The sequence below is a fragment of the Megachile rotundata genome, chromosome 2 (genome assembly GCF_050947335.1).
Source record: "Megachile rotundata isolate GNS110a chromosome 2, iyMegRotu1, whole genome shotgun sequence".
Taxonomy (NCBI): domain Eukaryota; kingdom Metazoa; phylum Arthropoda; class Insecta; order Hymenoptera; family Megachilidae; genus Megachile; species Megachile rotundata.
Genome location: NC_134984.1, coordinates 23,120,132 through 23,142,943, shown reverse-complemented (window position 1 = coordinate 23,142,943; position 22,812 = coordinate 23,120,132). Strand labels below are relative to the sequence as shown.

General features: G+C 30.9%; 5 protein-coding genes across 9 annotated transcripts; 2 read left to right on the top strand and 3 right to left on the bottom strand.

The window, feature by feature from the left end:
- Positions 1 to 79: 79 nt before the first annotated feature.
- LOC100881728 (uncharacterized) lies at positions 80 to 6,869 on the top strand. Of its 2 annotated transcripts, XM_012293824.2 has the most exons (8): positions 80 to 305; positions 2,467 to 2,587; positions 4,070 to 4,331; positions 4,464 to 4,687; positions 4,783 to 5,168; positions 5,231 to 5,499; positions 5,587 to 6,203; positions 6,333 to 6,869. In XM_012293824.2, the coding sequence occupies exons 1-8, from the start codon at positions 266 to 268 to the stop codon at positions 6,775 to 6,777; spliced, it is 2,364 nt and encodes a 787-aa protein (XP_012149214.2). In that variant the 5' UTR covers positions 80 to 265; the 3' UTR covers positions 6,778 to 6,869. The 2 variants fall into 2 exon arrangements, with proteins under 2 accessions (XP_012149214.2, XP_012149215.2); XM_012293825.2 differs by lacking the exon at positions 2,467 to 2,587 and having other exon boundaries at positions 89 to 305.
- Positions 6,870 to 7,810: 941 nt separating this feature from the next.
- PDCD-5 (programmed cell death 5) lies at positions 7,811 to 8,915 on the top strand. The gene is made up of 4 exons (XM_003706843.3): positions 7,811 to 8,020; positions 8,282 to 8,390; positions 8,472 to 8,635; positions 8,709 to 8,915. Exons 1-4 carry the CDS (start codon positions 7,955 to 7,957, stop codon positions 8,754 to 8,756), a joined length of 387 nt encoding a protein of 128 aa, XP_003706891.1. The 5' UTR covers positions 7,811 to 7,954; the 3' UTR covers positions 8,757 to 8,915.
- Positions 8,916 to 9,019: 104 nt separating this feature from the next.
- Positions 9,020 to 12,131, bottom strand: Tmx3 (Thioredoxin-related transmembrane protein 3). Its single transcript, XM_003706842.3, has 10 exons — positions 11,794 to 12,131; positions 11,416 to 11,464; positions 11,293 to 11,332; positions 11,058 to 11,221; positions 10,798 to 10,981; positions 10,573 to 10,717; positions 10,256 to 10,499; positions 9,988 to 10,180; positions 9,722 to 9,914; positions 9,020 to 9,651 (listed from the first exon to the last, which is right to left on the bottom strand). The coding sequence occupies exons 1-10, from the start codon at positions 11,834 to 11,836 to the stop codon at positions 9,617 to 9,619; spliced, it is 1,290 nt and encodes a 429-aa protein (XP_003706890.1). The 5' UTR covers positions 11,837 to 12,131; the 3' UTR covers positions 9,020 to 9,616.
- A 151-nt stretch (positions 12,132 to 12,282) lies between these two features.
- Positions 12,283 to 18,209, bottom strand: LOC100881619 (uncharacterized). Of its 2 annotated transcripts, XM_012293815.2 has the most exons (8): positions 17,227 to 18,209; positions 16,408 to 17,148; positions 16,188 to 16,336; positions 15,769 to 16,122; positions 15,531 to 15,686; positions 15,013 to 15,461; positions 12,991 to 14,946; positions 12,283 to 12,465 (listed from the first exon to the last, which is right to left on the bottom strand). In XM_012293815.2, exons 1-7 carry the CDS (start codon positions 18,080 to 18,082, stop codon positions 13,689 to 13,691), a joined length of 3,963 nt encoding a protein of 1,320 aa, XP_012149205.2. In that variant the 5' UTR covers positions 18,083 to 18,209; the 3' UTR covers positions 12,283 to 12,465; positions 12,991 to 13,688. The 2 variants fall into 2 exon arrangements, with proteins under 2 accessions (XP_012149205.2, XP_012149204.2); XM_012293814.2 differs by having other exon boundaries at positions 16,408 to 18,209.
- Positions 18,210 to 18,363: 154 nt separating this feature from the next.
- Positions 18,364 to 21,988, bottom strand: LOC100881510 (dynein axonemal intermediate chain 2). 3 transcript variants are annotated; one of them, XM_012293816.2, is made up of 10 exons: positions 21,681 to 21,988; positions 20,646 to 20,807; positions 20,293 to 20,551; positions 19,972 to 20,225; positions 19,752 to 19,911; positions 19,480 to 19,672; positions 19,258 to 19,393; positions 19,050 to 19,196; positions 18,747 to 18,965; positions 18,364 to 18,660 (listed from the first exon to the last, which is right to left on the bottom strand). In XM_012293816.2, the coding sequence occupies exons 1-10, from the start codon at positions 21,717 to 21,719 to the stop codon at positions 18,589 to 18,591; spliced, it is 1,641 nt and encodes a 546-aa protein (XP_012149206.2). In that variant the 5' UTR covers positions 21,720 to 21,988; the 3' UTR covers positions 18,364 to 18,588. The 3 variants fall into 3 exon arrangements, with proteins under 3 accessions (XP_012149206.2, XP_003707045.2, XP_012149209.2); XM_003706997.3 differs by lacking the exon at positions 21,681 to 21,988 and adding an exon at positions 20,891 to 21,376; XM_012293819.2 differs by lacking the exon at positions 20,646 to 20,807 and having other exon boundaries at positions 21,681 to 21,985.
- Between the last annotated feature and the right edge of the window lie 824 nt (positions 21,989 to 22,812).

Sequence of the window (22,812 nt, the reverse complement as noted above, 5' to 3'; positions counted from 1 at the left end):
ATGTAACCCGATGTTTCTTTCTTACACCATCTAGCGCCCGTTCGTGCGTTTCATGGGTTTGCAGCTGCGCAGGTGTATCGCAGGCACCTTCTCATTAACATCTTGGCCAAAAAGCCAGTCACGCCAGCACAAGGATCTGGTACGGTCAAGTCATCCTATTGATCCTCATTCGCTAATACGTTCTGACCCTTCGATAAGCTGTTTGATATTGGATATCGTTTCTTTGTAATCTGAGGTACAAAGGAGGTGATCGTTGAACAGGACGATGCAATGGGCGAGGGCAAAAGCGACCGTTCCAGCAAAAGGTAACATCTTATCGTATTTTCTTCGAATAGCTTCGGCGGGAAACGGATTGCAGGCTATCGAACTCGTGCGGTTTAACGAACTTCTCAGGAGACTTCCTCAAAACCTATTTATAGAACACGATACTCCCGCTGCTTTTCTGCCCTTACAGAGATCGGTAAATTTTAGTCAAATAACGAATTCGTGCCCCTAAGTTTAATGTAAGCTTATTCAAATCTAATTATCCTTGTTTAAGATTTGGTTAGACGGAAAAATAGATATTAGGTTAGTTTCGGACAAACAAAAATTGCGCGTTATATTCTACTTCACTTGATCCCATTAATTTTAGATACCAATATATCGCTGGATATCAATAATCGATGATAACATTTACAAATATTTATTTATGGTTAGTTTTAATCGTAAATAGTATCGAAATGTCGAGACCAAAAGATATCGATACTTATTTGATTCATATACAAAAATATCGATAATTCCGTTAGATGTCAAACGGACCGACACTAATTTGGTATCGATAGAAGGATCGGCATCGATAATCGATATCGGACATCTAAAATTTCGATCTGCATCGATGCACACTATCGAGTAACGTAGTAGTGAATTGTTGGAAAATAATAATGGTTATGGACCAGCGTCTCATTTAAAACAATTAATTAATCGGAACGTTAATAATATGTTCATCTGTTCACAAGTACAAATTTATTTAATTTAAAAGTGAAGGTATCTCATCGATATAGATTTTTCTTTCCTTTACGACTAGTGATCTTGGAGATATAAAAATATCGATCCTGAAGGAAATTCGGTGAAAATAGAGGTTAAATATGGAAATTGAGGGTCTCTGTTAGTATGCTTGAATTATCATGTAAATTTATAGTAGATTCGTGATTTCGTGGCGATCGAATGTATAACGATGAAACGAAAGTAAAATCGAAATAACTTCTAAAATTAGAGAATTCGTGTACAGAGCGTGATTGACACAGATATCGTCGATCACAGTTTGAAACGATTATTAAAAATATTGTCGAAACTATTAAGATATTTGCTAATATATGAACTGAATTGTTTTGCGCCATACCCAATCATTTTAAAAGACATCGAGATAAAATGAGATAACGAGTGTCCGTAACCTGTACTTTTGAATCGAGGTTTAATTTCCTGTCCTAGGTAAAAGCATTCTCCACACCGACTATTCATCATCTAAATGAGCGTTAAGTGCTTCTATAACGTTTTCAGGGTTTTGCTGCCATAGCACCAGTACACGGTTAATTAATTCCAATAATTACGTGTACTTGATCTTTTCACGGCGATGATTTAAATTTGAACTACTAACCTCTAAGTACTTTACTTCAAAGAAGATTAATTTTAAGGGTAAAAAATTTGTATTTCTAAATTTTTAAATTGGAACATCTGTAAACCTGTAGTTTAAAAGATTTCAAATCTCCGACACCGATCGCACAGGTACCCGTTAGCGTTTTAGTGGTCAATTACTGTCCCATATCATTATTGCAAGTAAGTAACAAAACTTTATAAGTGTTCGATTGTCTCCGTACGATTAGGGAACGCTTTCTAAAGCACGTGGCCTCCTTACTTCTTTAAAGTAGATTCGCGTGCAAACATTACTAACGAAATGCATTCAAAGATGAAATCACGCTAACCGGTAGAATTACTGACCACACCAGCCGGCATGGCTGCGTGTGCGTACGTCAACACGCTACGGACTATAATTTGCCCGCGTGAGCAAATTTGTCGTAGTCAGAATGAACGAAAATCGAGGTCACCGGGACGAGTTGGACCCCCAAACGTGTTATCCACCCTCGTAACCAACAATTCGGCACACGAAGGGGTTTCTCGCATAATAATGACCGTGAATTTTCGTGACTTGATTTTATCACGTGCTTGTTATTTGTTCGAATTTAAATGACAGAACATGATCGTGACTACAAACCGTTACTATCGTTTTTAACTTACTTGTAAATACGAACTAACTGCTTGTTTTAACATCGATGTTGAGTTTATTCAAATTTTGACACCTACCTTATCAATTCATTAAATTAATCAACATCGCCGAATTAATTAACTGCTATTTACATTGATAGATTAAAATTAGAGTGGAAAATGACAAAATTTACTTATTCGATTTTTTTGTTTTTTACACATGGAAAGGTGCGAAAATAAAAATTGGCAGCGATGGGATTCGAACCCATGCCTCCGAAGAGACTGGTGCCTTAAACCAGCGCCTTAGACCGCTCGGCCACGCTACCGATATTTCACTTCCCCTCACATGGTATTATTTATTTATTATAGGTTATAATTCTATATTCAATCATTCTGTTACTATCTTGAATTATTAACAAAATTTTAATAGGTATATTTTGTGTTTCACAGAGTAACTATCCTGACATATTTCGTTAATACTGGAATCAGTTTCGTCAAGAAGAATTTCAGAGCAAAAGAGTTATGAATCACTTATTATCAGTGGCGGACTGAACAAAGTTTAAGATAACACGTTGGTCACTTTCATAAAATTAGACTTGAAAATAATTCGAAATATCTTAAAATTATTCCAGAGAGTATTTGTATTTTTATTTGTTCAATAGGATTACTGATTAAGGAAAAGGACAAATCGAGAGGTGATTAAAGAAGGCCCATTGAGAATTTCAGCCTAAAGCACAGTTTCATTTAAAGTCTGGATAGAATCCAAATCCGTATCAATAATGAACAAATGCCTGGTATCGGGGCCAATTTGTAAGAGCACCGTAATTGTGTGCCAATCACGAAGAGACGTTAGTCAATTACACTTAATTCGTTATTTTGTAGGTCATGTTGAGATATTGATTATAGAATGAATATTTCTACTTTTCACTTTCAATTAATTACACGATTTATTACCTCGGTGGTGAGCAGATTAAGAGTTCATAGACATCGGTGAAGGAGTACTTGTCCCGGACCTCCATTTTTATTTTACTATCTTAACTGATTTAGTAACCCAAGCTAACTTTTTGACCCAGCGTTAATTAATAGTCGAAAAATTTCCGGTGACACAAGGACCAAGTTACCTCGCTATATCGTGACTGTACATAAATTTCGATAAGGCGAAACATTTCGATAAGACGTGTACAGTCGATGATGCCTAGGGTAATATCTAAATGTTTCCGTGCGCGTGAGTCGTTTAGGTTTGAACGAAATTTCTTTTTCAGACTACTCGTAGATCGATGAGTCGTGTCTAGGAGGCTCTGTGTAAAGGCATTTAGCTTCGTACCACCCTTTTCCTGTCTCTCGTTTCACCCTCTTCGCGCACACCCCACCACCCTCTTCATCCTCCCGCAGCTTCAGTCGAAAACCACCGAAAGATTTCAGTCCGTTCCGGGCATCCACCCGGGTCGGTGCTCCATCTTCTCACGTTTCTCTATTTCTCGCTACTTCTCACTACTGTTCATCAACAAGTTGAATACGTCGGCTCGATTCGATCAACTATGACATTCTGTTAAATCCGTTTCGCTGATAAAGAACTTGACAATGTAGAGGGTTGATAATATCTGATATTTAATCTGTTGGTTCGTTCACCTAAGTTCCCTCTTACAGAATTAGTAAGTGCAAATATATTTGTTATACCATGTTTAATGACGACACGATAAATGTTCATCAAATGTAACCGCTCGATAATTCCTTGCTCTCAGGGCTGTAGGGGTGCAGCAGAATGGGAATTATGGAGCGTGTAGAGAAATAACTTCGAAGCAAATTTGACAGAAATTTCGTGAAATTACAGGCAAAGGTCCTCCCAGAGAGCCAAGAAGTCATCCTCGGACACCGAGCTAGCGCAGGGTAAAAACAAAGGGCGAAAGAGCAAATCAAAGGAAAAATGGCCCCTGCTTGAAGGACTGACAGTCGATGAATTGGTTCGTTATCGAAGAAGACGCGTCGAAGGACAACCCAGGGATAACCTTGGAGTTCATCCCGAAGTGGAAGACAAAGATCTTGTTTCCGAATATGGTGAGGCGTTCCGGACCAAGGGCGAGGAACTATTGAAGGTTAGCGTCCTCGAAGTATCCATTAAACTATCTTATAATCGCAAAAGAATTTACGAGTTCGAAATAATGCAACGTGTGTCTGGATTCATTAAGAAACAATTTTCCGATTCATAGATGTACCCCTTACCGTAGGAAAATATCTGGTTGGAAAGAAGCGAACGACACGAGGATCCTCGATTTAAGGATTTAACGGAAGGTGCTGACACTTCGGATCAAGAAGATATTAATGAAGAAGAAAATATCGAGCTTCCAAACGAGATTAAGAATACGGAGACTATTGAGGACAACGACAAAACCATGGAGACTGATAATGCGAATTCGAAAATTTTATGTCATCGACCGCCTTTGATCAGAAGGTACTAGATTCAATCAACGTTATTTGACGTCTGCAATATTGCAATAAGTCATTTACGATATATTAATGCAACGTCTGTTCTTCATAATACAACAGGGGAACTACTCTGAAACGGAACGGAGAATTCTACCCGAATACAGAAACGTATTCGTCGTACGTAGCTTACGAGGGACAACATAGACCCGAACTCGCTCGTAGACCTACATCGTTAAAGATGGAAGGCGATTTGGATACGATGACCGAGAAGTGCGAAAAGTTTATTCAGTGGTTGAACGTCAGCCGACCTGAACTTATGCGTGTACCGACACACCTGAAACTTGAAGGGGATTTTGAAAGTTCGACGGAGAATCATGAAAAATATGTGCCGTTTTTGGGTGTAAGAAGACCAGAATTATTGAGACGGAATACGAACTTGAAACTGGAAGGAGAATTTAATTTCGTGCAGGAATATGCTGATGAATTTAAAAGACACGATAACAGAGGTAATATTGTATAAAAAATTATTCCGAAAATGACTCTAATCTAATACTGTTCTATTTTACAGAACGTTTGCCATCGATTAAACCCGAAAGTCATTTGAAGACCGGGAAAAATCTTTTTCAATCAGCTGAAAAAGAAAAAACTACAAATTCTAATGTTAAAGAATTGAAATTGTCGAGCGAGTCCAACAAACACGCCGAAGAAGAAGAAAAGAAGCAGAAGGAATTAAATGGGAAACAAAAAAAAGAAATGGAAATGAATATGTTGATCTCGAAGTTGGAAGATTTGAAGTGTCAACCGCTTGAAATTCCAGAATATAAAGATGCATACAAGGCAAATTTACTATTAATTTATATTAATCCCGTTTTATTAACGTGTTACTACTAACAGAATTTAAAACAGAAATTTTTTCACATACAGGATTTTCCTAGGGAGAGACCTAAGATCATAAAACCTGAGGACGAAATAGGACGAGCAGACGGCTCGAAAGTATCTTCGTCGCCTACACACAAATTTTCAGGGAAAATCGACCAAGACCCAGAATATAAATCAAAATACTTGGATTATCAACGAGATTATCCCGTGTACCGGAAACCACCGCCAACAACGAGGTCAACGTTGAGTCATCCAGAATATAGTCCTCGTTTTGGTAAACTAGGCTCTAAACGGCAAGATTATGAGCTTACCAGCGAGGTACAATCTCAATACATTCCTTACGGTCATATACCCAGGGTTGAAACTTTCAAGATGCCGGCAAATTTGCGCTTAGAAGGGAACATCAATCTTGAACCAGAATACAGAACAGCTTATTGCACGAAACGTGAAAATTTGTTGTGCACAGAACCAAGAATGCATCGCAGACGAGACCGTAGTCTAAGTGCTTCCAGACGAAGGGAAAATTATTGGATAAATAGTAATATAGAACAATTTGGTTATAAAAACGCGGCACAAGATCAAGACGCGTTTCAAATAGTGAATACTCGACTACATGAAGATACCATATGTGAAAAACCGCCACCACCGCCAACCAGTCGAAGGTTTGTACATCAAACTTCTGTTAATATTAGGTTCAAATACTAATAATTTTGGTAAGAGTACAGTACTATAGATCTTATTAATTAATTAAGCAATTAATAGTAATTAAAATATAAATAATCATAATACAGAGGCTCAAGATCTTCACAAACCCAAAACCAAAGACCAATGCAATTAGAAAACATAGAGTGTAACACAAAGGACCGATCAGCCAGCCCAACTTACCGACTTCACGTCTGTAACGTTGACGACGAACATGGAGGTTTTCGACGAAAACGGTCACCACCACTTCAGTCTTCCGGAAGGATACAGAATCCTTCCCCTACCCATGTGCTTCAAAATGATACTATCAGACCATATTCTCCTAGTTTTGGAAAAGCTACTAAGCAACATAGTAACGATCAATCATTTGTTATTTTGGATAATCGAATCTTTGACTCTAATAAAAATGAAATTCGCAGAAGACGAACAGATAGAAATTACAATATTGATGGTACACTTTCTCGTTCTAAAGGAAGGACTAGAATTTCAACAAATTGGATGCCACCTTGGTACGATAGTACAAATACTATTTAAAGTATTTTAAGCAATTTTGGTTGGCAATGTATAAGAACCAGCTTCATAGTTTATAATATTAATTCAAAACAATAAAATTTCTGTATAAACAACATTTTTGTTATCATTCATAACTTTTTATAGAAAATATGTGATTTATATGTATTGTCAAAGATGAAGTTATCAAATATGGATAGACTGTCATTGGAGTAATAATAAATAATACTGCTAACTTGTATCACATAGTTAAATAACAAACTATTTCATACATAAAACTGTACAACTGTATATCAAACTAATAAAGTACTTAATAAAGTACTTATATATCCTAGCAGACAATATATGAGATATTCTATCTTTTTCAGCCACATTTCATTTGCAACTGCTCATTGAGGTTAAGATACACTTTTCATTTTATATTGAATAAGATTTATGAAAAATCATTCTGATCATAGTATATTGAATTACTATAAAATATATTTGATTACTCACTCATACATCATGTGATAACGTTCATAGTCTGTAGAAATATTCTCTAATATATAAAATATACATTTTCACAGGGAAACAGTATAATCTCACAAATAATTTTCGTTCGTTCTGCGCATGTTGTCCACGATGGGCTACAACTAAGGTTAATATTTTCGCAAGCACTATCTAAAAAAACAGTGTTTCAAATAATTACATTTCTTCGGGAAATATAACAATTGTATACTTTGCTGATGCTTATAAACTATCCTACGGACACGATAATGTTATAACAGCATCGCTATAGTGGGCTCGAAACTAAACTATCAGTCAATATTTCAGTCTAAATAAAATAAAAGGATCGTAATAACATAATAATTCTTGTCATTACTTCTTCCCGCAATTTGTATATTTTGTTCACTCTGCATATAACTGAAAAATAAGGCACGGTGGAACAGCACAATTAATTCGTGATGAAGATACTTTAGTGAACTACGCGAACGATTCTATTTTCTCATGAAAAAAAACAATACGTAATCGAATTCAAATACCAAACATATCTGAACATGCGCAGATTTAATTTGACTCATGTACTTTTGACTACCTTCACGTTTCTTGCTGCAAAACTATAATAGGAGTTTCATTAAAAGATAAAAGTGTGTAGGCAGAGAAAAAAAGATTAAATTTGAAAGTTTCTTGATAATTAAGTGAACAACTAATATTTAAAAAAATGTCAGACCCAGAACTTGAAGCAATAAGACAGCATCGATTAGCTCAGTTGCAGTCACAGCATAAGGTGAATAAAGTATCTTATTTCTGTCAAATACAAATGTTGTACAGCAAATTATTTTTGAAAATTATAAATAACAAATTATATAACATAAACATTAATAGAGATAAATTACAATAATAAATTGTATGTAAAATCAATATGATATAAATTTGAGAATGTATACTATTAATTTTTGTTTCAAATTTGTTTCACTACTGTTACTAATCAAAATTAAACTATTTATAAATGCTATTTTGTAGTTAATTTTATTTAATTTATATTTAGCCCGGCAATGTGGAAAACAAACAGGCTATGGAGGAAAAAATGCAGCAGATGGAAGAAATGAGGAATTCAATTCTGACTCAAGTATTAAATCAGTCAGCCAGAGCGAGATGTATAAATATGAATAGTCTTATTTAGTCACGTAATTGCACAATGTCCTTTTATCTAAAACAGTAACACATTTTTGTTTTAGTAAATACGTTATGTCTTGGAAAACCTGAGAAAGGAAAAATGGTAGAGGATATGATATTAAATATGGCACAGCGAGGTCAGTTACCTGGTAAGCTTGGAGAAAAAGAACTCATTAATTTACTTGAAAGTATAAATCAACAAACAAAGCAGAAAACTGTTGTTAAGGTTAGTTTTGATATTTAACATAGTTAACATTATTATTAAGAAAGGAAAGGTAATGATAAAATTTTAATTTCAGTTTGACAGGAGAAGAGCAGCATTGGATTCTGATGATGATGATTTATAGCACTTGTAAATGTTACATGATTTTTAAAGCAGTAATGATACTTTTCTTATTTACATTTTTGAATAACAATTCACAATTATACGCTTAATTAGCTGTACATTTTTATTTTTTACAATATATTGAAATAAAAAGAAAATAAAAAATTAGGTACAAAATTAATGCTAATATTGATTAAAGTTTTATGTTCAATTGTACATAGAACTTTTTAGTTATTTTCACTTATTAATTTGTTTTTCTGATTTGCAATCATTAAAAAAAAAATATAAAGTGTCATTTTCTTTATTAAATATAAATAAATACATATTCAAATCACATAATAGTTTCCTGCTTTTAAGAAAATTTGTTTTTTAGATGCTTTAAATTAAGCATCTAAAAAAGTTACATGACAACTTACGTAAACATTTCATAATATTTTACTATATTTATACAAACAAATATACATTTTTGGTTTCACAAAACACTAGTTACCATTCATATTCTTTACATAATCCTTCAATACATTTTATGTTCCACTTACTTACAACACAAGACAAATTCTTTTACAAGATTTAAAAAAGCTTCTTTAATTGTATAATTAGTATTGTCTTGCAAAAGTTCCATTTACCCAGATAATTTATGTTTAATATTACTCTACCTAATATGTAGAACTTTTTCACTTTGCTGACTACATAAACGGTCGGTACTAAAACTTTTTACACTAAAAAATAATAAATAAAATATCAGACATTTAGAATTTTTTTTATATTCAATCGACAAAACCTATCTAAAATTAAAAAGTATGAAGAACTAAATAAAATGTACATCCCTTTTCGTTAAAAAATTTCCTAACTTTGATACAACAATGTAATGACCAATTGATTTTAGTCTTTTTTCATGTGATTTGCTCCTGGATGATCTGTAAAATCACATAATTAAAATAGGTATGTAATATAAATTTATACCATAATTTAAAAAACAAGATTTACCTTCTTCATCGTCGTCCGCATCTAAAATATCGGGACAACAAATACCATAACATATTAACGATAAAAATCCAGCCGGTAAACCAAATAAAACCATTGTCAAAATGGGATTACCCATCCACATTGCTGTAAGAGTTGTTTTTAATTCAAACCATGATCTATAAATACGTATTAACCAACTGTTTCCGCCATATCGCTGAAAATTCCAGTTTCACTAATAATGTTCTTCAATAAAAACAATAAATATACAAAAATAATTCTATATCTACCGGCGCACTTTCATTTCGAATTTGTTCTAAAAACAATTCTATTACATGAGGAGTCAGTTTTTCTGCTTCATCCTCTGGAATGTGATGATGATTTGTCGTAGTGTTAATAACGATTAAACTTGGTAATGGCAAAACCATCATTGCTATACTATTGACTAAATCAGGACTAGCTATCCAACCAAACTGAAAATGACTAAATACAAAAAGAATTACAGTTAGTAATTACAGTAAAAATTAATATTGTATAAATTATTATAATATAACTTACTCGTGATATTTTTCTCGTTTACTTTTAATTATAGACTCTACCATATCTTTGAATTGTGACATATGTGGAGGTACTTGTTCTAATTGATTTTCTTCCACTACTGCCAAAACTAGATTTTTATTTGTAAGAAACAATTGATTTATATTCCCACGTGTAACTTTTGGGAATGTAGGAAAACGTTCTGCATTTATCCACTTGTACACTGTTTCATTCAATTTTTCTATGTCACTTATATCATGATGACCTATATTATAAAATTTTAATGTTAGCTGTTTAGTACATACATTTCGTGAATTATGTATTTTTTAGAATATTACCAGTGAAATTATAATGTAAATTTTCTTTATAAACAAACAATGCTGGAGTATTTTTTACAGGAGCATGCTGACTAACAACATTTGGATGAGATTGATAAAAAAATGCATGTGGTTGGAACACATTTGCAGTCTTATGGTAAAATTCCTAAACATAAAAATTTATATAAATTATATTTTATATTAATATACTAGTGAGACTGAAATAAAATACACTTTTTATTGTACCCATAATATCCCAGACTTTTCTCCAACATACAAGAAATACAGATCACGTTCTTTTTTAATTGTCTCAAAACTTTCAGTTTTTGTTATTTCTTGAACAGGTGGACCACTTACTCTTAATGCAAATTTTACTATTTCATCACGTGTTCTATCCCCATGATATACAAATTCCTCCTCACCTTTTAAACTAAATGAAAATAAATATATATTAGAAATTAGTAATTTATAAATAACATATTAGAAAGTTTAACTTTTGTTCTTACAACAGAATAGTTGGAAATCCTTTGACTTTAAACGCATGAGCTACACTTGTAAATCTAGTACAGTCAACACGTCCTACTCTTATCGATGTTGCATGTAAATGCTGTGCAACATGGGCCCAAATTGGTTCCAAACGTTTGCAATGTGCACACCATGGTGCATATATCTAATAAGACACAATAACTACAGTTTATATAATATAACAAAATAACTATAATTTATATTACATGTATATACCATTACTAGCCACTGTCCATCTTTACGGATATCCAAAAACCTATGAATGGAATTGTAACAAGCAATAAAGCCTCTATAAAAGTATACTGTATGTATAATATATAAATTATAATCATTTTGTACCTGTCACTTAATTCCAATACGCGTGATGCTGTTACTTGAGTAAAAATGCCTGAAAAAGATAAATTACATTTTAATAACACAGACTATAGCTATATAATTATAAACTTTTATATAGAATTTAACATATAACTTTTGTAAGATAGATTGCATATCAATGAAATGAATCTGGAATTTAAATATATTATATTGAACAGCAAACAAATGTCAGTGGATAAAATCAAATTAAGGATATATTAAATGTTACACAAATAGTATTTAATTTATCGATCGATAACATTTGAAGGTTATAAAATGTAATTTATAATAGTTTGATATCGTTGACAATGATATTCGTATAGTTACATTTCACAAATCATTAATGTAAAGAAACATATTCACCATAAAAGGTTGCGATGAGCACGAATTTCGTTATTGTTACCATTGCAGCAACAGGACTTTTAATCGAAGAAAACCTGCTTCTTTTACCGTTTAAGATCCAAGATGTTATATTTAATCAATTTACTTTCACATAATCATGATGATTAACATTTTTGATCATCAAATTGTAATGCGAACAATAAAATCCATTACACCTCTACCATGTTTTCGTTCTACGACGCCATACGATCCTCATACCGGCTCCTCCTGGACTGCTGAGTTTTGTATTTTAAATTTATCGTGTGAGTAGAACCGCCAAATACATATGAATCGTTTTTTTGCAAATTTTAAAAATCTGCTCTCTGCCTTCAAGAAATACAGAAAAAAGTATGTACTTGGATGTAACTCACACAAACTACTTGTGTAAAAGGCTAACGTAGAAGAAGTCTCAAAAACCTAATCCTATAGCATTGTTTTTCTTGTAACCCGAAATGCACTAAAAGAAAATGATACTTATAAAAACAGGAACTTTATTTAAACATTTTACAAAGGAACATTGTATTCTTCAGTATCGTATGCAAACATTAGAAAACCTTATCGGTTATTTTCACAAATTTTAACATAAAAATGCTATAAGTTGTTAAACTCGATCATATCTTCGGTTTCTGAATTGGTATCGGCATCGTCAAAATCCTAAAAGAGAGACTATAATTTATCTTTTTCACAATATATATTTTAATAAATAATCGAAAGTCACATTTCTGTTTAAAAATGTTTAGATAACTCACGTATATACATGTATGCAACTTTAATCGATAATTGTACTATCGGAAAAATCGTTGAGCAACATTATTATAAAAATATAAAACGAATGCACAATGTTAAGTAAGAGCATAATGAAAAAAATGTACACGTAGCAAAAGAACAGAAAAGGAATAAAAATTATGGTGACACCAATGGTAGCTAAGGTTGTTAATATACTACCCATATTATATTACGTTTTCTATCGCGAGATTCATTTTTGATCGTACATAACGAATTTAGTGTTAAATCAATTTTATAATTTATTCTTTTACGCGTTTAAATCAGATATTAATTAAATAAACGTTTGAAAGAGGTACGTCTACGTACGAATTTATAAATTTATAGAAGTTAAATTTTTTTATTGCAGATGTTATTATTAAAGGGTGAATTAGTAATAATTCATAAATTGCATACCTCTTCTTCATTTAACTGACTTATTAAATTGACATCTATTAAATTAAATAAAAGTAAAACATAGATCGTAAGTGCCGCGTTAACTAAATTTGTTAAGTATAAAGAATATAAATATGTTATGTATAAAAATGGGAGAACAATTATTTTCAAATACACCTTAATTATTCCTCTAAAAAAATGTCCCATATCTAAAAATGAAAAATGTAAAATATTATTCTTCGATTACTTAAATTAAACTAGCTTCACGTATGTAATGTTAGGCGTCGCTGTGCGTCAAAACTTTATGAGAATTCCAATGTAACATTAGATAGGAAGTAATTGTAAAATTCAAAATATCTGATATCCTACATTCAAAGTAAAAATAAAATGTCTCATTCAATGAGGCGTATACTACACTACATATACGAATTCTTTTTATTTCTTTTTATTTTTACATATAGCAATTCATATAAAAAACATTTTAGTAAATCTAGATTGAAGAAGTGTTGTATAGTATTGATGCATAAAATTCATTAATCAAAATATTAATTAAAATGTTACATAAATTTGGTCATATATATATACAACATAAATAATACAATACATTTCATAAAGTACATATTTCTGTAACAAAGTATAATATACTGAAATTGTGTAAAGACTGATACACTGAGTAACATTTATAAATACAATGATTTTATCTACACATTTCTAGCAAATTATTTTAGACCTATCTTCTTTCTAGGTTTTGGTATAGGGATTTCATTCTCTATTGTAAAAGTTGCATTGCTAGGCACAGAACAATCACTTTCAGAATATTCTATAATGTTCAATTCATTTTCTGTACTGCTTAAAATTGAATTTCTATGTTCAAGTACTTTTGTTGATTCTTTGTCCACGACGTAGGTACCAGTACTACAAGATGAACTTGAATCATCGTCCTTAACATCATTTTTATGATAAATTATTGACTTAGAATTATGTTCTTTGGTTTTAGTAACAAAATTTGATTCAATATTTTCACCTGGCGTATTTTTCATAATTTTACGGTTAAATTTAGTTTTCTGATGATTTGTTGCACTATCAGATAAAGTTTTTGCAATATCGTCTTTAGGTACATCTTTATTTCTTATTTCTTTTGCACTTTTTGATCTCTTTTTCGTACTCCAATTTTCCAATGTTCTTAATTCTACAACTTCTTGTTTATCACTATTTGTTGTGCTTGATTCAACAAATGAATTTGCCTGGATCTCATTGCTTAAATATGCTAATTTGTCTTTTTTTGATTTTATTCTGCTTTTTTCTTCATTTTTATTTTGACCAGTCAGGATTGTGTTCATGCTTGTTTCTGGAATGAGAGCAAGATTCCATCCAGATTCTATGTCACCAGGTGATCTTGACGTGTTTGATAAAATTCTATCTATCTTCTCAATAATGTTATATAAGCGACTAGCACTTTTACTTTTCAATGTTTGTCCAACTTCGCTTAATCGCTGAAGTCTCATTCTTGTATTGTTGTAATTATCACTAACATTATTAGGTGATTTATAATGACTAGAATTATAACTTCGACTAGATTGTAAGCTTCCTTTCGAAACATTTTCTGGTGTTTGCTCCGTATCGTTCGATTGTAGTTTATCTCTAGACCTTACAGAAGAATTTAAAAATCTTAACGGAATGTCGTGGCTATTTACAGCATTTTCAGTTTCTTCAAATATTTTTAAGTCTACGTCTTCTCCAGTGGCATCTTTATTAAATCGTAAAACTCTGACTGGTGCGGGATTACCGAAAGTTGAATAAGCTAATACATGATCGTACGGATGATAGTCCACGCATGTAACAGCTCGACAATTTCGGTCGAACGTATATTTTGCGAGTAAATTTCCAGTTTCTAAATTCCATACTTTTAACGAAGAGTCTTCACCGCCACAAAGTATTAGACTACCACACGGAGAAATACAAGCTGTTGATTGTATTCTGCAAGAAATTTTCATTGTAGTTTTAAATATAAATTCTAAAAGTTCAATTTAAAAGAGTAAATACCTCTGATTGTTCAGCTCATTATACTTTTGCAATACTACCCCAGTTGCAAGGTCAAGCATTCTTAGTCCATTGTTCCTGGAATGAACGAGAAGCCTAGACTCTAAAGGGTGTAAAACAATTGTATTAATTATTACTCCATCGATATCTCTGACCCTTATTTTTCTTGAGATGTGCCATTCTTTCTTAAATGGTGCTTTTCGATTCTTCTTTACTGTCCATATTATTATTATTCCAACACTATCTGCTGTTAACAGGTTACTATTCTTTTGGAAACACATACAATTTACAAAACCTTCGTGACCTTCTAATTCTTGACTAAGATTACGCTTTTTCGACTTTTTATCTCGTATCCAAATGCGTGTAATCTGATCATAACATCCTGTTGCGACAATAGATGAATTTTCAGGATCAAATTTTCCACAATATACGTACAACGGGTGAGGCATCATCTGTAAAAATTGGAATGTATTTCCATAGAAAAACACATAGGAAAAAATAATTAAAGTGTACTTTCTTACTTCAACGCATTGTACGATTTGATTCCGTACATCCCAGATACGAGCCGTTTGATCCGATGATACAGAAAGCAAGTAATTATCATCATTAGACCAGTGAAGAGAATAAACGAAAGTCTTGTGTCCTGAAAACCGAACGTGGATCTTCTTAGTTTCAACCTAAAAATAAAAACATCATTTGAATACTTGCAAAGTATTAAATATAGGTATTAATAAATATCATGGTTTTAAGATGATTCACCTCGTAGACAATGATAGGGTAATCATATTCTTCAGAAAAACTACAAGCCAAATATTTGCCATCATTACTGAAAGCAATATAGAAACAACCATTCTCACTGGTATCAGTCTTAAAAATAGTTTCATTTGGTATTTTGCAAGATTGTGCAGCTAATCTTGTCCACTTTGGTAAATTTATCAAATCTGAAGCACGAATAGAAGTTTTCTGTGTTTCAATTGATGTTTTTGATGAATCATGCAAAGTTAATTGTTGATAGTAAACAGGTTCTAATTTTGGTGGATTAATGGATTTTACAGTAATGAATAGGCTGCTAGGATATTTTTCTCGAATGTTTGATTTCCACCAGGTGTACACCTGTTAATAATGGGATTAATTACAGTTCATTTAAGACTATATACTGAGTCAGCAAATTTGCTTACTTCACAAGTATGTGCACCATCAAATCTTCTCAAACTTTTTTGTGGTTTGTATAGCTGTAAGCGAATTTTCTTCTCAATATGCAAAACATTATTTCTTCCTACAGGTTTTAAAAAACCCCATGCAACTTTGTACCAGCAACCTTCATGACCTACAAACAACATTGAATTCAAATGACATTAAACTTTTTTGTAACAAAGTTTTAAAACATTTAATATTTACCAAATTTATCATAATTGAAACTTGCTTCAGTGAAGCTCAAAAGATCAACAATTTCAAAAAGGATTACTACTTGTTCACTATCTGTTTCCAGAAGTGCTCTAAAATCGTGTTCAAAGACTAGCTCCTCTTCCCACACAGGTATTATAGATTTGTTTTCTTTAAAATCAAATTTTCCTGTTATCATTGGTTGTAAATATGTAGCACTGCCATGTTCGCATTTTAAGTATTTTCCATTTGCAGCATTTACAATGTGAACCTTCACCATAGGATGTTTTGTTACATAATCAATGACTAACATATCTGCTCTGTGGATTGTTATAGAAATATACTTTGCATCAATTTTTTTCTTCCTTTTCTTTTTCTTTGTGTCTTTCTCTATATGAACAGATGGAGTATGCATAGTAGAACTAGAAACATCTTTATCAACAATTTCCTCCTTATTTTTTTTACTTTGTGACCTAGAATGATGTTTTGCATGCTTCAGTTTTTTTCTTCTTGAATCAGATCTTAATTTACTTTCATAACGAACTTCTGTCAATTGATCTTCATCATCTTCAGTGGTAGATATTGTACACTCACTAGAATTTCTTAAATGTTCTGCATCATCGTCTTTAGATGCAGACACTGAGTGCTGTCTAGGATTCCTTTCACTTTTCCCTTTATTCCATAATTGCTTATCCTTCATGGACATTTCTTCAAATGAATAATTTTCTTCTAAGCTTTGTGAACTATCTGAATTATCTGAAATGTTGGTTTTATTGTTTGTATTGGAATGTTTTTTCTTATTTGTTTTGTTAAAATTAGTAGAGTGTTTGTTACCTACTACTACATTCTTTATAGATCTATTTAAGTCATCCAATATAATTGCTGGTTCATTTGAAATCTTCCTACTACTGGAATCTTGAGAGCTTCTATTACCAACCATAGAAAGATCATCATTTTCTAATTGATCAGCAATTTCTTTAATTTCAATTTTTGTATCCTCTTCATTATGATCTGTTTCAATTCTAAGAATTTCTTCATTCTCTGAAAGAAATGCTTTATTATCATATGCAGTTATTGATTTTTGAATCACTGATGACTGTTTTATTGCTGGTAATGATCTTTTGGTTTTATTCCAAGAAACATTTTTTGCTTCTGGTAATCGAATCACACTGTTATCTTTTGACCAACGTTTCCTAGGCGGTTTCTTTAGTTCTTCTACAGTATTTTTTATTGTAGCCCATTGCTTGTTATGAACTGATTTTTCTTCAATCAATGATTGATTAATATTTTCTTTAATCAATTCAACATTTTGTTCATCTTTTTTATTAACTAAAGGTTCCTGAAATTCTTCAATTAAATCTAACGAATCAACTACATTTATATCATTATGTTCTTCAAAGTTTTGATGTGTAACCAAATTGATATTTGATTTTTTATTCTTTTTATTTGTTTTAAAAAATAATTGGGGATTATTTGAAGATATGTCTGTAGATATTTTATCTGATTTTCTGTTGTGTTGAATATCTTCAACCTGTTTCTCATCTTTATATTCTCGATGAATATCTACAATAACATCCATTGATTTTGATGTAAATTCTGATACATCCGATGAATCTACATTATTAAATTTCTTTATTTTATTCGTGTTGAATGTTTGCATTTTACGATTATGTTTATTTGTAAAGTTCATACTGCTTCTTACTTTTCTGTTTTATCAAAGTAATTCATAACTTTCATTTATAAATCTTGTAATAATTCAACATTTTCAACATTTTGTTTTTACTATTACTTGAAACTATTTTTCTCAAAATGCTTCACTTAAGTTTGCGCGCTTATTAGAGGTTACGTAACTCTAGTATCTTATATCTACATTGTAAGAATTCCTTCTATTAACAGATAGTTATTAATGAATTGATAAATTAATATGATTGGTTCATTTGTTTACATTGTTTTAAATATTTACGGCATATATTTATTTCAAAGATTGTCAGTTATATTTCTCCATGTTGTTTTCTAATTGCACACATACATATTTAATTGACTGTAATATATAATACATGTATTACATAGATCGATAATTAACGGTAGACAAATTTCACTGACAAGTGAGATGCAATTTTGTATTGTAACCATAATTACAAAGAATTAATTTTTTATAAACAATATTATAAAAAATATATTTATCTAATAACATTTTTAATTTATTATACCATTTGTACACTGCTTATCACTAGTTACATTATCCTCTGTTTCTTCTTTTAATATTTCCTAAATAAAATATAATAAATGTATTAATCAAAATAAGATCTAAACATCCTATGTTAAATTATTTATTAATGATAATTTATACTTACTGCTTTAATAGCATTTTCATAGTCTTCTTCACAATGTATTAATAATATGTCATTCACATTTGAATTCAAGCATTTTGAATTTACTTTTTCTTCTGATTTTGCATTTCCTGTTGAAGAATCAATTTCAACATTAGTATTTCGAAGAGACTTCATTTTTAATCTTATTTCTCTGTTCTTTGCTTCTATTACTTTCTCCCTACGTGTCTCTCTGTCAAGGAGCTATAAATTTTAATGATGAAATTAAATTAACATTAATTTTATGGTAATATTCACTATAATATTAAAATTTAAAGAAGGACTTACTGCTGTAAATAAAAGTTTATCATTTTTTTGATTAGTTGTAAGTGCATCTGAGAACTCTAGTAAAAAAACTGTACCCTTTTTATTTGCAACTGCAGCTAACTGTCCTTGCTCGTGTGGTTTTATGTATGTTAAAACTTCATCACAAACCTAATATGTATTATTTTAATGATATAAATAATATTCATAATTAATAATTAAATGTACGTACTTTCATACTAAGAATTGGAGAATCTTGTTGAATCAGTAGGTCCCATACATCCAAGGTTCCATCCATTTTTATTAAAAAGAATACAGAAAACCGTGTTACACTCCATGCTCCACCTGTTAGAAAGTCTCTATGACCACTGAAATATAATTTTTATTATCTATTAGTCAGTAATTTGCATTAATATTGATAAGAGTGGAGTAGGAAAATTTTAAACTCATTTACGATGTCCAAGCAATGCAAGATTCCTTGCAATCTTCAGACCATATTCTTGTTGTCCAATCGCCAACAGTCAAGAAATTCTTAACAAAAGTTGGATTCCTTTCTAGACTTATTACAGGCCCATATTGTGCTTTGAATCTAGTTGCGATTTTTTCAGCCGGAGTTTTACCTTTACGATTTCCCGATATTACTATTCCTAAATATGCAAAATATAACTTATTAATATGTACTTAAAACAGTCACATTATATACACGAAAATGAATCTTTTATTTACCATTTTCAAGACCACACATGAAACGTGTTCCCATAGATGGTTCAAACTGCAATGCTGAGATCCCAATTGCCTTATCAACATTTTGATCATCAGGTTTACATAAATCTATTACCAATGTTTCTGTAGGTGCTTGCAATTTTCTTACATCCCACCACATTATCTGCAATACATATTTTTTGTAACATATTAATAATACATTACTTTTTATAATCTATTTTACCTGTCCATCTTTTGAAGCACTAAAAAATTCTGTATTAGTTTTCGAATTTATCCATAGAACTTCATTACATAGGTCCCTGTGACTAAATTGAATTGAACTTGTTTCTACTGGTTCTGAGCCTTTCCTAATATCCCAAAAAGCTACTTGACCAGTCATTAATCCACTGATCAATATATTGCTATCTTTGGGATTATATTCCACTGTTAAACTTGGGCAACACGACTTCAACATTATATAAGGTGTATTTGGATTTTCTACAATTTTAAAATATAGTCATTTAACTTTTTTACTTACATATTTTAAATGTTTTACTCAACTCACCCACATCCCAAATATATGACAGGGGTTTGTCATTGACTCCATTCTTAAAATCATCATTGCAATAACTAGCTGCAAACCGATTTCCCTGATCCGGTGACCAGGAAAGATGTGTTATTCGTCTTTTTACCGGCAAAATATCACGATATACATTAACAGTCCGTGAATATGCTCTTTGTATTAAAGAAGTTGGTTCCATGTCGCTAAAATACTGTTCATAAATATTACAAGCATTATTTTGTAATATACATTGCTCCATTGGCTGGAAACAATTGTAAATGTTATTATACATATTGTCAGTATTAACTAATAAATTAATATCAACTTATGTTAAGCTGAAATGCAAGTGTAATTACAGGTAGCAGTTGAAGCATCGTATGAATGTACAGTTCATCTTTTTCTATTTTACGCTTATATCTAACTGTTTGTTCTGTATCTTTTATATTTAAATCCTTTGGCCAACCGCCTTCAGAATGATACATACCACTAGCTTTAAATTTCACAGTATTTGTGTTTACCTGAGAAAATGTTTATGACAACATGATTATGTGATAACATAGCATGTACTATCTATATATATAATGCAATTTCATATCTATACTTCGTGTAGAGAATAAGTTTTCCCACATTGCGTTCCTTGTGTTGAAGGATCTACTCGAATATAATTATTCATATACTCTGAATGTGGTTTAATATCAGCTTCTGTTTTATGATAGTCTGAAAAGTTACATTGTCTTCCAAAGTGTAGTCGCTTTTTTGTATAAGTGTATTGTGCGTTCATACTGTTGTATTTTAATACAATAAACACCAGGTTTTAATAATTTGTTACAAAGTACTTTATTGAAACGAACTTTTATCAACAAATTTTAACGAAGAAATGGCATTTAATCTTGTACCACGATTATAATCATAATAATTACGTTACTTATTTCATATTAGAAAATAATACTGAGATATTGTATTGAAAATCCTACTTGATTGTATATATCTACGTTTCTTAGTTACTATAGCAATATACATACATAGTACATACAACTACTTATGGTAATTTACAAATTGTTGAATTAAACTTCTTAAAATCCTTATTTACTTGTATTTACTAATACTGGAACCTTTGGATTTAAACCCTGATAAAGAATATAAATCATTTTATACATTTTAATATACTCCAATTCCGTAGAATCAAAGGACACTTTCATGTTAGGAAGTACTTCTTTTAAAATTATATTAATTAAATTTTTATAATAATCTATATGTTGCAATTGTTGTAGTAACTCAAAGAAGAATAATAAATAATTTTTGTCTGTATAACGTATATTACATATTGTTGACATTCCTGAAAAAAAATAATATAAAATAACATTTATTCAAAATGAAACATGTAACTGTACCTTTAAAATTTGTAAAACAGGAACGATTCCATATTCCATTTGACATCCATTCTGTTAAATTAAAAGTAGAACATAGTGGCATTTCTTGCAAGTCTGATTTAAAAATTTTAACAGTATCAGAATCTTTCATTCCCAACGTTTTCCATATAAATTGTAATTCAGTATACATTGTTTTAATATTGTTTGAGTTAAATGATTCTATATTCTCAGAAAAAAGAATTTGAAAGAAAGACATATACTTAGTAAGTAAAGTTATATTATGAGCTTTTTGTACTAAAGATTTTTGTATAACTTTGTCCTGTAACAATTGTGAAGTTAAGCATATATTAACTTCATCTTTATATGATATCAAATTGATCACTTACTGTTTTATGAAATTCCATTAAAAATTGATTGACTGTTTTTTGTCGTTTTTCATTAATTGATTGTTTTGAAAATACGGTATTTAAATATGTATGATAAACTTTTAATGGTTTGATTATTTCGGCAGGAACATTAATTAGATTAATACTGTCCACAACATCAATACTTGCAAAAGTTTGCTCACATTTAGGAATTGTATCTTCATGTAATGGACATTTTGTACTATGCATCTTCAAGAATGAATCACTATTAGGTTTCGATGATACCTTTTGTAATAAACATTTCAATTCATTGATTGATGTTGTAGAAGAACTGTTGTCAGAATTACAAGATTTAGAATTTTCTCCTACTTTGTGTTTCATTATTTCATTCTTGTGTTTAACATTCCATTTATTTATTACAAGAAAGTTTTTAGTTCCCAAAAATTTTCCAGAACTTGCTATCAATTGCTTATCATAACTTCTTATCTCTTTATTGCTGTTTACATCTTCTCTTACTACTTTACTTTTTGATTTTTTATCTAAATTTGTTTCTTGCATATTTTGTTTGACAACATTAACATTTTTACTAGAAAGCAATTTTTGATTATCTATTTTAAAATTTTTCTTTGATCCTTGTTGTCTGTTACCTAAATTGAAAAGATACAATAATTACATTAGTTTAATAATGAAATTTCTTTTAGTAATTGAACCAATATCAGAAGAATTTACCAAGTGTTTGGGGATTATAAATTTTAGATACATCAAGACGTTTTGAATTTTTTCCCTTC